Below are 18,309 nucleotides of genomic sequence, written 5' to 3' on the forward strand. Positions count from 1 at the left end.
GCAGGAAGCAGGACACTCCCTTTTCTTCTTGGAGGAAGGCACGGCTGGGGCCCGAGTCTCCCATGCCCTGGGATGATGGACACGAGATGAGGGACGGCTGATAGGATGAGTGAGAATGAGCCGTTCCTTTGTCCTCAATGTATAACTTGCTGGAGAGAGAGATAGACTTCAGCATTCTATCAAATCTTGGCTAGAACGAGGATCGGATAGAGTTTGCACTGGCACAGTGTTTTCTGACTCCCTTGTTAGGCTAATAATTACTGGTGACTGAGAACAAGTAGGTCTGGCTGAAGTTCTTATATGGGAATGAACACGCACGGAACCTTAAGAAATGAAGAATTAACAGGCGATTTCAAATGCAGGTTTCCAATACTTGCTACTACAACAAAGTGAATCTCCTGAGTATGGGATGAATAAAGTTTAATGTATTTTAATCTAATAGCCAATCACATGGCAGCTTACTGAGTTGTTGAACAAAATCACTGCATTTTCATTGGTGCAATATTTTAATGCATAGTAATTTAATGTATCCTTATGTTGAAATACAGTAGTTGAATGTATAGCAATCATTGTCTTTTATTTTAACAATAACAAAAGAACAAAAATAAACATCATCTCTTTCTTTTCATTGAATTATTTAAGGATACATAGGAAAACATAAGCAAGCTGAGCTAATATTTGATAATAATTAAGGCAAGGTCACGCTAGTTAATTGCTGGTTTTGGCAAAAGATATTCATTACACCCATAAAGAAGGTTCACCCGACGAATGTCAATCTGGCTCATTTTATCAGCCCTCCCAATGGCTACATCCTCATCAGGGATTGGTACAATTGTTGGTTGTCTGTTCCTCGAGAATGCAAACCTGTTAAACGCACAAAGAAATATGGTAACTGAATGAAAATGTATTTAGATTGTTATTCAGATAACACATCCTTTAGTAAAGTTGAACAACATAAAGACAGATTGAATGAAGGTCATACATGGGGTTCTTCAAGTCCCCCTACTTCACTCATATCGTACAAACACATCTGTTGTGTCAGAAAACAATTTAAAAGTCCTTATTTTGTCCAATGTCCAAATTTTGTTTTATTTAAATCAATTCAAATAGAGAATATGAAAATAAACATTGAGAATTAATTGATGAAATATTGTGCTGGAAGTCACAAAAAAATTGGAAGAAAATCATGAGAAAAATCCTCCGCAAAACTAACAATATACTGAATATGAAGTAATTGCACACATTATCATGCTATGAAAAAGTCTGTCAACTCTTCATGAAGAGTTCCCTTTATAAATACTGTGTTCCCCCGCTACTTCGCGGTTCAGCTATCGCGGACTCAGAGCTTCGCGGATTTTTTTTGGAGAAAAAAAATACAAATATTACATTGAAACAACATATTTTAGTTTTTTTTTGTTATAACATGAATTTCACTCTCTACCTGTTTCTATATGGTGTACTGTACACAGGGGGGGGATTAAAATTATTATTATTTTTTTGGAATTACATTCAAATTAAGCATTTTTGAAGGGGAATCCCTACTTCGCGGAAATGCACTTATCGCGGGTGGTCCCGGTCCTCAACACTAATTGGTTGTTGCATGGGTCAGAAATTTCATTGAAATATATGTTGTTACGGCTGGCAGCCTGGACACACACTATGTAGGAGGTGTTTTATCTCCAGCTCTGGCTCCACCCCTGTGACAGAGCCCTGCCCAGGCCAAACACAGCTGTAATTAATTCCCCAATCATCCCTCCTGCCCTTATTTAAAGCCTTTTCAGTTGCCTTCCCTTGCCCTGCCCTTGCCCTGGCCTTTGCCCTTGTCCTTGATGCCTTGCTGAGTTGCAGGCTTGTGAGTATGTTACTCCCTGTTATATTTTGTATGTGTTGTTAATGATTTTTGGGTTGCATAGGGGGACTTGAGATAAGTTTAGACACCCATGGGTATACATATAGTTTGTGCATTTAGACACAGTTATTCCCCTGTCTAGATTATATTACATCAGTTTAACAGTGGCATCCTTCGGTCTTATTTCCTGTATTTTGTGGGTGTTCATTTGAACACCTGTCTGGGAGGGGGTTTTACCGTGTTTATTTGAGGGTGGCACTTTAATATCTCGTGCTTCCCCTATGTTATCCCGTAGTCTGTTTTATTGACTTTGTTGTAAATAAAAATAACTGAAGGCTACTTGCAATGTGTGTTCGAACTCATCTTTGGCCGAACCTGTCTGCTGTGATAGTTGCGACTCCCTGGTATATCATACCCCAGGGGGAGTCGTAACATATGTAGAAGGGATACAGTAATATTTTAAGCCTGAAAAAAAGTTTATAGGAGTTACAGAAAGTGTGCAGTAATTATTATTATTTTTTAAAAAGGAGCTAAATGCATAAATTAAATAAAAACACAATTTCAATTTAAGAAATCAGAAACTACTAACTTAAAGCAACATGAGAAGGAGCAAATTACAACATTGTCATCCTTCAATTTGGTTTATTTTCCCTAGAAAAATCTGTTCATGTGACTATTTTTGTGATGTAAACAAATTACCCAGGTCACATGCAATGGCAAAAAAGGGGGGAAAAACAGTATCCAGAATATCTCCAAATTGTTTTTTGTCAAAGTAACTCAGAAATTATATTGTCTTTATTTCGGCTATTTGCTGTTTGCTTATAATTAAAAAAAATCCTGTACTAGTGAGAGGGGTTTGATTTTCATTTCATTTTTTATGTTTGAGCTTTCTGTCAATGTGCATGGAATTACCTTCCATAGTGCATTACTGAGTTGTAATCATAGGGAGTGCCAAGGTTTCTTGTCCTGATTCTCTGAAAATTGCTCTCCATCCCTAAAATAAATTTTAAAAGATAGCTGTGATACATACAATACATTGTAATACAAAAGAAACTTGTTTTAAGATGTTGCTATAATGTAATCTCACCAGGAATGACATTTTCAAGAAGGATTCTAACATGCTGGTCCCTGTCAGATCGAGTCTGTTCATGATTGAATCCCAAGGCATGGAGCAATTCATGTTGGATGATATGTTGGAAAATACAGCCTTGGCGGCTCAACGACACTACTTGGCCACGACCACGGCGCCCAATGAATGAATAACATCTGTATATGAGGGGGAGGAAAAAAAAATAATAATATAAAAGTATCTCATATAGTATCAAGATTGTATAACACTTCGAAATATAAACATCTTCACCTTGAACTAACACATTAATTACCCTTCAGCATCAAACATCCAATGCTTCCTACTTAGAACACCTCATGTTTAATTCGTTTCTCTTCTCTCAAAAATTTGCCATGAACTCATATGAAGAGAGTATCACACAAAAATAGAAAACCGTTCACCCAACAGGTGTCATGTCTCCATTCAATTGGGGTAGGGGTGAGTGTCCACCATGTCTCCATTCAATTGGGGTAGGGGTGAGTGTCCACTCCCCGAGACTGGTCGCTTAACACTTCTGTCAGACAATAAATTCCCATCCGGGCTCCACTAACACCACACAATTTGCAGAGACTCAATAAACAAAAATCTAAATTTTCACACAGGTATTGTCCAAAACGGTCCGTCAATGTTTTTGTTTAAGAACTGTGAAAGAGTACTTTTTACCTCCTGCCACCCCCATAAGCACTTCCACAGACAATCTTTATTTAAACCCGTGTCGACATCCTTCCAAGTCAGATTCACATCACACAATTAACCACAGAACCAATATCAAGAACCGTTAAAACATTCACAACACCCTTTCAGTTAACACCAAACAATCCATTTCTTGGACAAACTCCACAGTGCCAAAACATAGTACAACCCGGAGCAGTCTCAAGCGAAACTGCAAGCACACATTTGCACAGGTAAACCTCTTGCTCACACAAAACATTGTGTCGGTTAGTATGCAGTAATTTCAATATAAGAACAAATGAAGAGATAATATCTGCAATAAGATTAGTTCGCTCGGAAATTTTCCAAACCTCACGACTACCACTCTGATGCAAACAATTACAACAGTCTGAGGTAGAGGTTACTGAGATAAAAATGCTTGGGTAAAAAGACAGTAGGGCCCAGTTGGGATAGTGCCAACCTACACACGACTCAATTTAGAGCCCCCAAGAGCACTGCAAGAGAGAATAAGGAAAACATGAAGACACAGGACAGTGATACACAATTTTTTGTGCACTTTAATCCATTAATACAACTGAATTAAGTCATGCCTTACTCTAGTTTTTTTTCTATTAACAACAAAAACTGAGTCTTCATAATCATAATTTTCCATTTTGTTTTTATTTCTTTTGTCTTGAATTTACTTTAACCTCTAAGTGCAATGTTTTTCCTTAGCTGTGAAGCTCGTCAGCAAAGTCATATGTAGTTAACCATGAATAAATAATCTAATTTTCATGCGCATTGGTTCTCTACAACTTGCAATCTCTACATATTACTTTTTGATTTGGGTCGTCCGCATAAATGGTTAACTAGTTGATTTTCCCATTTTTCATTTCAAATTTGAAATGTGGCTTTTTGTATCTTGAAGTTTGCAAATCTGTGATCAAATTTCTCCTGTAGCTTCGAAATTGCCTCAACATACTTCTCACCACTGGATGGTGTGCCTGCATCCACGAGAGCCTTGCAGGCTGGGAAATGGCAAAGGTTTGCCTGAGAGAGCTGGGCTTTCCATAACACAAGTTTAGTGCAGAATGCTCTCACGTTGTCATAGGCAGGCAGCACTGACAAGTTGCCCCCGGCTTTGTAGATTCTTGTTCAGTACATTAAGCTCGTGTGATATCAACAAAAAAGCCCAGTCCATGAGCCATTTGGGATCACTTAGCACAGGAACAGCAACCCCGTCTATCTGCATGAAGTCTTTTACTTCTGCTTTCAACTCAAAAATCTCTTCATCACATTTCCCCTGCTGAGCCAACGTACCTCAGTGAAGTAGAGCACATCCCCATATTCTTACTCCATTTCCTCTAAAAAAGCATGGAACCTTCTGTGCTTTAAGCCCCTGGATCTGGTTTGGTTGATGCATTTCACAACGACAGACATCACTTTGTCAAACTTAAGGCATCTGCTGGAAAGGGCCTGCTGATGGATAATGCAGTGCAGAGCTATGGCCTCCTCCACGTCCTCCTCTTCCAGTTTTTTTTTAACAAGTGCTACCAGTCCATTCTTCCTCCCTGTCATTGAATGGGCTCCATTGGTTTTGTTATTCCAAAAAAGCTCCTCCATGGCAAACCGGCATTCTCAATGGCATCACACAGCTGGTGAATTATTTCTTTAGCGATGGTCTGGCCATGCATTGGAATTACTGTAAGCAACTCCTCCATCACTTTAAAATTGTCATCAACACCATGTACATATATTGCGAGCTGGGCAGTGTCTGTGATGTCTGTGGTCTCATCAAGAGCCACTGAATATACACTGAGACATTGTGCTTTCTCACACAGTTGATCATAAATGTCACTTGACAGGTCAAAAATGCGCTCTGCCACAGTGTTGGCAGAAAGGCCGTGACCGGACGTTTGGTCGCCGGTGTTTTGGCCGCCGGACGTTTGGTCACCGAACGTTTTGTCGCAGGACATTTGGTCGCCGGACATTTGGTCGCCTGGACGTTTGGTCACGTGGACGTTTGGTTATCCGGTCTTTTGGTCGCCGGACAATTGGTCGCCGGACAATTGGTCGCCGGACGTTTGGTCGCCGGACGTTTGGTCCCCGTTGGTCGCCGGTCTTTTGGTCGCCAGTCAAATAGTGATAGAGTTTACGGTTGAAAACAGCTCTCAAAAATATATTCATGAGTTCAATATCTAAATATCTAATATCAAAACATCAATAACAAGCACTCATTTAACACACCGGCTGCTGCCATTGACTGTCATAGGCGTCCAATGAACCTTCATTCTTTCAGTGAGAACTTGCAATGTTGAAATACTTTAGATGGTCATTTTTATCAAACAAATAAAAGTCTTAGTATACTTTTAGCCCGTAACTTTGACATTAAAATAAAATAAAATAAGTAAAATTAATCAATTAAAAAGAAGACAAAGCAAATTCACAGAAGGGGGTTTTATTGAAGCAGTGAAATGTAACAAAAATTACATATACAAACTTTTACAAATTCTGTACAAAAATTACAAATACAAACTTACAAATTATGTACAAAGGGAATTCACAGATGGGAGTTTTTAATAAAAAAACAGTAAAACAAATTGTATGTGTGACAGGGTGAAGTAAGTGAAGTTATAAATGAGTGCAGGTGTTAAGGTAAAAAGGGATTCACGCAGTATGACGCGCGAAGCGTGCGCAAAGTACGCAGGTTTGACGCGCGAAGCGTGCACGAAACACGCAGCTATGACGTAATGGGTAAGCGCGAAACACGCAGCGATTACGTAATGGTCGTAGACCTGTGTATAGAATAAAAGCGGGCTTGTCAGACATTTCACTAAGTTGGCTTGAAAAACAACAAAGGACCTGTCTGATTATTTCATCCGTCTTTTAAAGGTATGTTGCTTTGTTTTGAAGATCGATTGAGTGTGGGATTTGCAAGAGACAATAGTTAGCATGTGAGAAAGAAGGTAATTCTTAGTGATGGTTGTTTACTTTTTTATGTGTGTGCGTGAATTTGCGAGTCTCGGGTGTATTGTTTATAGCAAGCTACCTTCGGCCGCTGGTTGTTTACTTTTTTATGTGTGTGCGTGAATGTGCGAGTCTCGGGTGTATTGTTTACAGCAAGCTACCTTCGGCCGCCGTTATAACGGTAGCATAATAGTATGCAGTATATGACGGCCGGAACAAAAAGTAACAAGTTACAATACTCATAAGTTATAATCGTTTATGCAACAAGTACATTGTTTTGGATTATAACAGGTTGTTAATATGTTACTATGTATATATTCGGGTGTTATTGTATATTATGTTTTGTGTGAATTGCTTTGATATAACTGAAGTTGGCTTGAAAAACAACAAAGGACCTGTCTGATTATTTCACCCGTCTTTTAAAGGCAAATACTGCTACCCCGTAAATTCAGGGGTACAACATATGCAATGGCTTGCAGGGACTCTACTTTGTTCGCAAATTCATCTGGGTTTGTATAGATGATCGTCACCATGTTGCGCAGGAATTTGAACAAATATATAAACTCAATCGGCATGCAATTGATAGATTTTAACATTGGGGGAATTAAGGATGTAATGGCTATTGTTTATGAAACTTGTACCAGTGTGGAAATTTTTCGCCTGCTCGGTCCCGCGACCGTTTAAAATCTAAACGTTTTTGCCGGCTCGACCGCGCGCATGCGACCGTTTGGAATCTAAATGGTTTTCGCTGGCTCGGCCACACGTGTGCGACTGTTTGGAATCTAAACGGTTTTCGCTGGCTCGGCCGCGTGTGTGACCATTTAGGTGTGTTAAATGAGTGCTCTTATTGATATTTTGATATTATATATTTAGATATTAAACTCTATATATTTAGATATTAAACTCATGAATATAATTTTGAGAGCTGGTTTCAACAGTAAACTCTGTCACCATTTGACTGGCAACCAAAAGACCGGGGACCAAACGTCCGGCGACCAAACCTCCGGGCGACCAAACGTCCGGTGACCAAACGTCCGGACAGACAATATGTGCAGCCTGTGATATGCACTTTTTGATAAATTCACTTTCTGTGAATGGCTTTCCTGCTTTAGCAATCAGCTCACAAATGGCGTAGCGAGCTTCGACTGCTGCATTACTTTCTTTGGTAGCCTTCTTGAAGAAATCCTGTTGCCTCAGAAGACGTGTTTTAAAACTGTCTACCTGGTTGGCTTTCTCATCCTCCTAGTATTTTTTGTATTCATCAGCATGTCTCGTAGCATAATGACGCTTCAAATTGTATTCCTTGTGCACCGCAACTTTTTCAGTGCAAATGAGACATGTCGGGGTGCCCCCGTGCTCAACAAAGAAAATATCATTCCCCACTTTTCTTGGAACTGTTTGTGCTCATCACCGACCTTTCTCTTCACGGCAGGCTTTGAAAGAGACATCTCTGGGGCTCTTTAATATGTGTTTCCACTTGGAATGAGTCTCGGGTTGAACTTTAACATTCAGTCGCGCGGATCTGTGGCACATGCGCACTTTCGCTCTCTGATCGTATAGGCAGTTCTCCAAATTTCTGAAGTGTCATGTTAACGCACTTACTGTTAAGTTTCAGTTTCACTCCCGGAGATGACTACAGACACAGGCACAGGCTGGATCCCGCATCATAGCGCCTCATTCAGTTCTATGCTGAGAGCAGCGTAGGACTGTGCGCGCCGAGCGGAGTGATCGGCTTCACGGCTTCTCCTCCGCCCAGCTGATTGGAGTAATGAATGAGTGAGTGAGCAAGGCATTGGACAGCGCGGCCGATGTCTTGCCCTCCTGAGACGTATACCTCACCGTGATTGGTTCATTCAGCTCCGAACACAACAACTGTCTTTCATATCAATCTTGCGGGCCGCATGAACATTAATCTTTCATATTAAGATGGGGGCCACAAATTATCGTCCCGGGGGCCGCAGTTGGCCCATGGGCCGCCAGTTTGAGAACACTCTACAGTGTACTCTACACTGTAGAGTGTCTAAACCCCTTTTCCCAGAACAGGGTGACACTTACTTTCCCTCCTCAGCTATCCTCGAACACTAACACGAGGCAAGAGAATCTTTGCCTTTGCTATTACAAATGGTTGCCACTTAAATCTTCTCTCCAATGAAACCTGAGTCTTCACAAACACACACTGTCATATTTTGTTGGGCTTTTGGTGGTTGGAACTGTTTCACCAGCAGTGTCTTTTTTGGATCTCCTTTCCTTGTGTGACTTAGGTGTTTGTAATCGTCATCAACCCGTCTGTGTATTTAAATTGAAATTAATTATACAAATATAATGAGATTTAAAGCTTTCACCATCTAGTGCACAAAAAACGACAACAAAAAATCAGACAAATAAATAATCAATATATAAGAAATAAATAAATAAGTAATCCGCAGAGCCTTGTTCCGGCTGAAGTCCATGATGAGTTCCATGGTTTTACGAGACGTTCAGCCCCAGGTTTTTGAGAGCGCACCACTTGCTGAGTCTATGTACTCATCAAAAAAGAACAAACCCATAGATAATTAAAATATAGTAATAATACCCCACCGACGAGTCATTACCTTAACGTGGTGGTGGTGTTTGTGTGTCCCAATGATCCTTGCAACTATGTTGCAACGCCTCTGGAACATCGCGTGGACATTGGGGACAGTGCCTCTGGATTTTAAAAAGGGGAACCGCAGTGCGTGTTCCAATTACCGGGGAATCACACTCCTCGGGAAGGTCTATTCTGGAGATGAGGGTCCGCCCGGAGGTTGGATCTCAGAGCAGTGTAGTTTTCGTCTGGGCCGTGGAACAGTGTATCAGCTCTACACCCTCAGCAGGGTCCTCAGACTGTCATGGGAGTTTGCCCAACCAGTCTTCATTTGCTTTGTGGACTTTGAGAAGGCGTTTGACCATGTCCCCTGGGCAATCTTGTGGGGCGTACTCCGGGAGTATGGGGTTCCGGAACCCCAATTACGTGGGGTCCGGTCCCTTTATGACCAGTGTCAGAGTCTGGTGTGCGTACCCGGCAGTAAGTCGGATCCGTTTCCAGTGGGGGTTAGAGCCCGCCACGGCTGCCCTATGTTCTGTTCATCACTTTCATGGACAGAATATCTAAGCACAGCCGTGGCGTTTAGTGTGGCCTCAATATTGGATCCCTGCTTTTTGAAAATGATGTGGTTCTGTTGGCTTCATCTGGTCGTGATCTCCAACTTTCGCTAGAACGATTTGCAACCGAGTGTGAAGCGGTCAGGATGAGAATTAGCACCTCCAAATCAGGCTCCTTCCCCACGTGGACGAGTTTAAGTATCTTGAGCTCTTGTTCACAAGTGAAGGAAAAGTAGAGCAGTAGATCGACATGTGGATCGTGTGGCGTCTGCAGTGACACTGGGGAGACTGTCTCCCGGCTGGCCCGGGACCGCCTTGGGACCACCTCCGCTGGGTGAAGTGGCTGGGGAGAGGGAAATCTGGGCTACCCTGCTGAAGCTTCTGCCCCTGCGACCCGACTTTGGCGGAAGAAAATGAGATGAGATAGTAATAATAAATAGATAATAATTAGCAATAGATTAATAAGTGGTAAACATAATAAATAAGTATGGATAAGTCGTAGCTAACATGGGTAAGTGCTACAAAGTGACTAAAGTAGCTAGCAGTTAGTCTTGATTAGGTCCAAGGTGCAGAACTTGACTTGAGTATGGTGACAGCTCTTGGGAAGAAACTATCCTTGAGTCTGTTTGTCTTGGGTGTTGAGGATCTGATTGAAGTGTTAAAAGCTCGGATGTGAATTGACTTTTATGATGCACTCTGCCCTTCTAATGCACTGGGTTTCGCAAATGCTGGACTGAGTTGGTAGGGGGCAGTTGATGATCTGTGCGGGTTGAGTGCCACAATGATACAGCATATGTCGGCATGCTCTCAAAGGCAGACCTGTAGAAGGTGATCAGAAGGTTCGTCTCCGCTAGGTGTGGTATTTGGTGCCCAAGTGAGCTCAGCAGAGATGTGGACTCGAGGGAATTTGAAAATCTCTACTTGCTCCAAACATTCACCGTTAATATACAGGGAGGACGGGGGCAGTCTTGTTCCGGCGGGAGTCCAGGATGAGTTATCTGGTTTTGGAGACGTCAGTGCCAAGTTGTTGAGAGAGCACCACTCACTGTGTCTAAGGACCTCATCTATGGAGACCGTCGCATTCTCCCCTGTGATCATACCCAGCACCGTTGCATAGTCCTCAAATATCCTAATGTTGTTCTCAGGGTGTGTCGGTCTGCAGTCATGCGAGTAGAGTGAGTAGAGTAGTGGAATCAGCACACAGCCGGTCTGCAGTCATGTGTGTAGAGTGAGAAGAGTAGTGGAATTTGCACACAGCCTTGGAGCGAGCCGGCGCTGAGCGTTTGGGCAGATGAGACGTGGTAACCCACCTTCACGTGCTGGGGTTGATTGACCATAAAGTTCTCAATTCAGGAGCATCTGGAGGGTGGGAGCCCCATGTTGGCCAACTTGGGGATATGAATATCCAGTCTGATGATGTTAGGGGCTGAGCAGCACTCGATGAAAAACATTCTGACATAGCTCCCTCTTTTCTCAAGGTGGCTCAGGACAGTGTAGGATGGTGGTTATTGCATCTTCAGTGGGTCTGTTTGGTACCCGGACGTTTCGTCAATGGACACTTGGTCGACGGACACTTTGTCTCCGGACCTTTCGTTGAATGGACGTTTGGTCGCCAGACAGTACGTCGAACAGACATTTCGTCGGCGGACAATTTGTCGCCGGATTTGCTCGCTCTCAAAATTATAATCATGAGAGAGAGTTTGTTACCGCATTCACAATGTCAGAGAATTAATATCTAAATATCTTATATCAAAATTATCAATAAGTTGCATATTGGCGTTTGTATTCATGTTTTTCAATTTACGTGTTTCTGTGTGACAGAACGAAACGTCCTGTTTTCGTGTGTGTATAGACAAACTTGCTTCTTCTGTGCCCCTACCACATTTTATACTAGTTTACAAGAAATTTTAATTAATATACTATTAGGACTAGACATTGGGCCGAAACGGGATTCTTGCACTCGCCCCGCCCCCGGTCGTGTGTACATGTTTTTCAACCTCAGCCCGCAGGCCATATATTGCCTGTAACAGATAACATTCATTTAGGAATAACAAGGGCAATCAGAACAGAAGAAATAGTAGGAAATAGTAAAAATCCTACTCCAGAAAATTTACACCAGCATAGAAAACGTTGAGATTAATATTTGGATTAAGATTCTCAGCAAATCATTTTGAATATATATTTCCTAAAATAATTGGAAATTGTTTAAAATTAAACGAGAAGTAAAAGTGTGTTTGCCAGCATAAAAATCGTTGAGACTATTATTTGTATTAAGATTGTCAGCAAATCATTTTGAATATATATTTCCTAAAATAATGGGAAATCATTTGAAATTAAACTAGAAGTAAAAGTGTGTTCACCAGCCTTTTCACCGAGGCACTTAGAATTTCACATAAGTCTTGAAGTGTTTTTTTCTCACGTAGGTCCAAGCAAATAGCCACAACTTTAAACGCAAGGATAAAATAAAATAAAATATATATACATTGGCAGCACGGACGCACTTGTATTTAGAAATATGTCCAGTGGGGATGAGTACTATTAGACCGGTCTTTCCTCTATACAGGGGTCTCAAACTCGCGTCTCGCGGGCTAACTGCGGCTCCGAGACGATAATTTGCGGCCCCCGTCTTAATATGAAAGATGAATGTCCGTGCGGCCCGCAAGATTGGTATGAATGACACTGTGTTCGGAGCTGGATGAACCAATCACGGTGAGGTATACGGCTCTGGAGGGTGGGACATTGGCCGGGCTGTCCAGTGCCTCGCTCACTCACTCATTCATTCCTCCAATCAGCTGCGCCGAGGAGATGCCGTGGAACCGATCACTCCGCTCGGCTCAGAGAGCTGCCGTAATCCAGTACGATCGGAGAGCAAAACACAGACACGCGCGACTGAAAGTTAAAAGTTCAATCCGAAAGTGCACATGTGCCACAGACCCGCGCGACTGAAAGTCAAAGACCCTTTGCAGCAGAGGCCTGAAGTTTTACAAAGTGATGACTGTCGTTGTGAAATGCATCAACCAAACCAGATCCAGGGGCTTAAAGCACAGAAGGTTCCATGCTTTTTTTTTTTAGGAAATGGAGTCAGATTATGGGGGTGTGCTCTACTTCACTGAGGTACGTTGGATCAGCAGGGGAAACGTGTTGACGAGATTTTTTGAGCTGAGAGCAGAAGTAAAAGACTTCATGAAGATAGATGGGGTTGCTGTTCCTGTGCTAAGTGATCCCAAATGGCTCATGGACTTAGCTTTTCTTGTTGATATCACACATGAGCTTAATGTACTGAACAAGAAACTACAAGGCCAGGGGCAACTTGTCAGTGCTGCCGATGACAACGTGAGAGCATTCTGCACTAAACTTGTGTTATTGGAAGCCCAGCTCTCTCAGAAAAACCTTTGCCTTTTCCCAGCATGTAAGGCTCTTGTGGATGCAGGCACACCATGCAGTGGTGAGAAATATGTGGAGGCCATTTCGAAGCTGGAAGTGGAATTTGATCACAGATTTGCAGACTTCAAGACACACAAAGCCACATTTCAAATTTTTGCGGACCCCTTCTCCTTTGATATGCAAGATGCCCCTCCTGAGCTTCAAATGGAGCTCATTGACCTGCAGTGCAACTCCGCACTCATAGCCATTTTCAGGGAGGTGAGTAGAGAAGCAGACAAGCTTGGGCAATTTTTGAGAGTTGACCCTCAGCTTCCCTGAACTTTCCCGAATGTTCAAGCGGACCATGTGCTTTTTTGGGAGCCCATACTTGTGTGAGAAGCTCTTCTCCACCTTGAACTTCAATAAGTCTAAGTATAAGTCCAGACTTACTGATGAGCATCTTCAAGTTCTATTGAGGGTCTCCACTGCTTCCTCCCTCAAGCCAAATCTGACTCAGCTATGTGAGAAGCGGCAAAACGAATTAAGCTAAAGCTTGGATGAGTAAAATACTTAGAAAATTATTTTGGATTGTGCTTTCCTTGTTACTGATGGTGTAGTTGTACATCTGCCTGGTGTGGGCAGCGTTAGATTAATTCCCACTCAATTGAAGTGTGATTGTGAGTGCGAATGGTTGCCTTTTTTGTGTTAGCCCTACGAAAGACTGGTGACCAAATTAGGGTACGATTTGCCTTTCACCCGAGGTCTGCAGGGATAAGCTCCAGCATCACATGACCCTAACAAGCAATGCTGAAAATGAATGAATGTGCTTTCCTTACCCTGAGCGTGACTGGATGTCCACAAAGTCTTCTTGTCCATTTAAAGGGGTAAAACGAATGCAAGTGGATTCCCCAAAGGAACGTAGACCAATAATGATTATGTTTCTTTGTCTAGTTGCTTCATGAAATCATGGAAAGAAATGCAATGGTTAGTTTTTAAATGTAAAAATAAATAAAAAGAAAATTGAAATACAATTTACATTTTTTTTTTTTTATTTAAGGCATAAATTGTTGGTGGAAGAGACAACCACGAAAGCTTTTATTTCCTTTATTATGCTTGAACGGGGAATGTGCAGACAAAAGAAAGAAATTTACTTTTTTATTTACAGCATAAATTGTTGGTGGAAGAGTCAACCACGAAAGCTTTTATTTCCTTCATTATGCTTGAAAGGGGAATGTGCAGTCAAAAGAAAGTTCAGTTCAAGAAGGAATGCGGCGTACAAAACTCAACTTAGCTTGCATCATTATCAGCAAAAACTACCAATAACCACAGGGTCAGCGGCTCCCAGCAGGCTGCTGGGCTGAGTCATTATGAAGATACACTGCCAATCCTCCTCCCCAATATAAAGGTTCTGTCTTCCAACACGCGGGACACTCAATGTGATAGAATCCATTTTTTGTATCCCATTGACGGTCACATAATGCCATTTTTGTACCCTGCATTTTCATCTTGAAACACAGAGAGAAATAATCACAACAGTGATTAGTAGTTGTTTCTTCAATCCAACTTTTACTGTAATGAGGAAACATCTCCCGTGCCTCAAGGTATGTTGCAACAAGGCATCATTAATCGAATACCGATACACACTTTAACATGTCACACTTGCTTTGTGGATCAAGGCATCAACATTCGAACACCGATAGACATCCAATCCAAAACTAGTTGTACATCCCCAACATGCAATCGTTAACAACTTAAACTCCAGCATGTCACCTAAAACAAATGTCGTCTCGACATCAGTACATTTCAAATATCTCTCCCCTTGTTGGTTGTTATTCTGAACAGGCTGGCAAACTTGTCACTTCACATCCTCCTCTGTGAGCTGATACTCAAGATGGCAAGGATATTAAATATCTTCTGTTTCACTGGCTGTGTAAATGGCATGTTTTCCTTTGTTAATTACTTCCAGCCACTACCCCAAAGCGACTGTTGGGTATCATCCTTCTCACTGTAGTGAGTTTGTTGGACTGCATACTGTTGTGAATATGGACATATCTGCGCTTTTCGACAGTCTGGAGAAGACTGGTTCTCCTTCTCCCGTTGTAGCAGTCGACTACAGATCCGCTCAATCACTTAGAGTCTGCCACTCCTGAAAGTTGTCATTAATGTCAGATAGTTGTTCTATCTCCTATCCTAGGTGCTGAGACTCCCCCATACTCCTCCTCTGAGCTAAACACAAAGTCAAGTTTTTATCCTGTAGCTCCTCAATGCATCTACGATCTGCATCCCTTCCTTGTTCCATATCGTAGATCCAGGCCTTCAGCAGCAGGCTGTGCTTCTCCAGCTGTTAGATTTGATCTGAGCGTGCCCTCCAGCCTGCCAATTGATCCTCAAACACCCCTTTGGTTTCCTGCAGTATTCTGTTATCCATTTTGAGATCCTCCACTTTGGTCTTGTAAAATTCCATCTTGCTCCCTGTAGCGTGCCACCTCACTCTCCTCCTCATCACCTTTGATTGCACGCTCTCTCAGCGCATCCAGTTCATCGCGGTAGGCACGGGCTGCACGGCCAGCTTGGGCTTCTACAAGCAGCTTAAAATTTTCCAGCTGGAGCCTCTTTATTTCTCCTTCCATGTTTTCCTGCTCATGTCTGTTGTCCAGCAGTTGTTCATTTCTCTCTTCTAGCTCTTGTCTAAGTTGTCTGATCTTCGACTTTGAATCGGCAAGTTCCAGGGTTCCATCAGGTGTTGCTGGTACTCGGACGATTGGCCGAAAGACATCTGGCCGACGGACAGTTCGCCAAATGGACGTTTCGCCGAACGTCCTCTTTGTGGTTGGAGATAAGGTGTCCCAAGAGAGGAAGAGGGAGAGGGCAGAGTGAGGATTTGGGGAGGGTAATATGGGAGTGGTAACAGCCGCATTGATGGCAGCGAAGTTATGAACCATTCAAATCTTGGCAGTATTTTGTTTTTAACTGGCAAGATAGGAGTAATGTATTCGGATAGAGGGATTTCACACAAAGGTGGTCTGGTGGTGCAAGTGGTTAGCGCGTGGGCCTCACAGTTATGGGGTCCTGCGTTCAAATCCAGGTCACGTCCACCTGTGTGGAGTTTTCATGTTCTCCCCTGCATGGGTTTCCTCCGCGTAATCTGGTTTCCTCCAACATTCCAAAAACATGCATGTTAGGCTGATTGATCACTCTAAATTGGCCCAAGGTAACACCTTGAGCTGCACATAACTTTCAAACCTTCATTTGATTTGACTAAATTGACAACTCACTTCAATGTAAATATCGACAAACCTTTTGTTTTAAAACTGTTTTTTTTTTAAAACCAGATAGGACCCATTGAAATCAAGATCTCTTTTGAAAGTGTGACCTGACCACATCACACATTCACTCTCATACCTAGGGGCAATTTAGAGTGTTCAAACAGCCTACCGTGCATTTATTGGAATGTGAGAGGAAACGGGAGTACCCAGAGAAAAACTATACAAGCCCCAGGAGAACATGCAAACTCCACACAGTAGGACCAACCTGGATTAAACCCAGGACCCCACAACTGGGAGGGCGACACGCCAATCACTCAACCGCCGGGCTGCCATCAATGGCACGCTCATCCAAACATTGATGTGTACAGAAAATGTACACATTTACTACATCCTATATTTGTAGGAGAATCGGGAAATAGTAGTATACAACAAACTTGGCCTGAATACAGAAAAAAGCTAGTTCAAAATGCTTTGTGGTTTCCCAAATATTAAAAATAAACTTGATGCATTGCCGACTCAGAATTTGGCAATTGTCATTTCCAATGGGTCGTGAATGTTTGTTCAGTGGAAGGGAGTGAATAACTTAACAATTTAGTTAATACCATTGTTACATTTACTTGTAAGTTATGAGGTGACTTACAATACTGTCTGGAAATCTTGTATGGCACATAGACAAAGCCATCTGATGCTTTTGGCCACAGACACCTATTTTTTGTGCAAGGATCAGCGTTCTGGAGTCCACTTGGTATGGCTATGTCTCCAGACATCACAAGAGGTTCATTTTGGTTCTTGCCTGGAAGATAACATTTTTTAGAATATTAAAATAACTGCAGTAGTTTTCACCAGCATATGAGCCCTTTCCATGGGGTCACAGTTGACTTTTGTATGAATAATGCTTTGAGCAGCCAAATGGGAAATGTTCAATTAATCAAATCAAAATCAAATCAATCAAAAGGTTTTATTGTCATCATACACAGCAGCGTATAACGAAATTGGTGCTGCTCCACAAAGTGCGTATTCCCAGTAAAAACATGGACCGTAGTTTCACGACTACAAGGCACACATAAAAGTCTTACATTTTCTCCAAAATACACGGGGCATTATAATCCGGTGCGTTTAATAAATGGACCAATAATAAAATTGATATCAGGATAAAATAAAATAAATCAGTCGATCAGTCTATTTTCCCCATAGAGAAAGTACTGTGCAGTGACTGCTGGGATCTTTAGTTATTTTGTCAATACACCCAATGGATTGTGGCCTGGACATCGACATCAACACAGCTTTACGAAGCATGGAATGTAATGTTGGAATAGTTACGCTAGCTACTAGCTATCTACTATTTGCGAATGGATTGTGCCCGCCTGGACAAAAGTATAAAACTCAGCGTTTTCTATGACTTATTTGGACAATTGTTCAATTCGGACACATAAAATGAGGACTTTGGTGGATTTGCGGGTGACGATGATGTTGTAACATTGTAAAATAGCTAAATAAAGTACAACGGAACTCAGTTTTGCTTTCGTTGCCTTTTTAAAAACGTGTTTTTAGCATGTGGCTTCAGCGTGTATGTTTAAGATGGTGTATTTTTTGCCATGCCTGGCTGGGTCTATAAAAACAGTGTGTCCTTTGTGTGTGTAAGATAAAGAAATAGCACTTGTTACTAACACTGTGGCTTAAAATATAATGTGCCATATAGTCGTGAAAATACAGTAAGTAATATTAAAATATAAAAAGTCCCGTACTGGCAAGGAAAATTCTAAAATATTGCACAATCTAAGATATTGGACATTGTTATTGCACACCCCGAAGTTATTGCACAGAAAGGATTGTGTGTTGTGCTAATGCAGGTTCGGAATCCTGATGGATATGGGAAAATAACTGTCCCTAAGTCTATTAGTCCGTGCTTTGTGAGAACCGTAGCATCTGCCAAAGGGCAGCAGCTGGAACAGTTTGTGATCTGGGTGGTATGGGTCCCTAACACT

At 41.9% G+C, this 18,309-nt stretch overlaps 1 protein-coding gene across 1 annotated transcript; it reads right to left on the reverse strand.

Moving 5' to 3' along the window:
- Window positions 1–405: 405 nt before the first annotated feature.
- Window positions 406–17,112, reverse strand: LOC144192843 (low choriolytic enzyme-like). Its single transcript, XM_077711688.1, has 5 exons — window positions 16,965–17,112; window positions 13,895–14,012; window positions 2,937–3,115; window positions 2,762–2,843; window positions 406–864 (listed from the first exon to the last, which is right to left on the reverse strand). Exons 1-5 carry the CDS (start codon window positions 17,089–17,091, stop codon window positions 705–707), a joined length of 666 nt encoding a protein of 221 aa, XP_077567814.1. The 5' UTR covers window positions 17,092–17,112; the 3' UTR covers window positions 406–704.
- Window positions 17,113–18,309: the final 1,197 nt, after the last annotated feature.

This window comes from Stigmatopora nigra, unplaced genomic scaffold (genome assembly GCF_051989575.1).
Source record: "Stigmatopora nigra isolate UIUO_SnigA unplaced genomic scaffold, RoL_Snig_1.1 HiC_scaffold_27, whole genome shotgun sequence".
Taxonomy (NCBI): Eukaryota; Metazoa; Chordata; class Actinopteri; order Syngnathiformes; family Syngnathidae; genus Stigmatopora; species Stigmatopora nigra.

Bases quoted from the DNA above. Each gene is read 5' to 3' on its own strand.
- LOC144192843 (XM_077711688.1), bottom strand. From the start codon at position 17,091: ATGTCTGGAGACATAGCCATACCAAGTGGACTCCAGAACGCTGATCCT. The intron at 2,844-2,936 runs GTGAGATTACAT...AATTTATTTTAG, and splicing joins TCTTGAAAATGTCATTCCTG to GGATGGAGAGCAATTTTCAG. The intron at 865-2,761 runs GTAATTCCATGC...TGCGTTTAACAG, and splicing joins TCAGTAATGCACTATGGAAG to GTTTGCATTCTCGAGGAACA.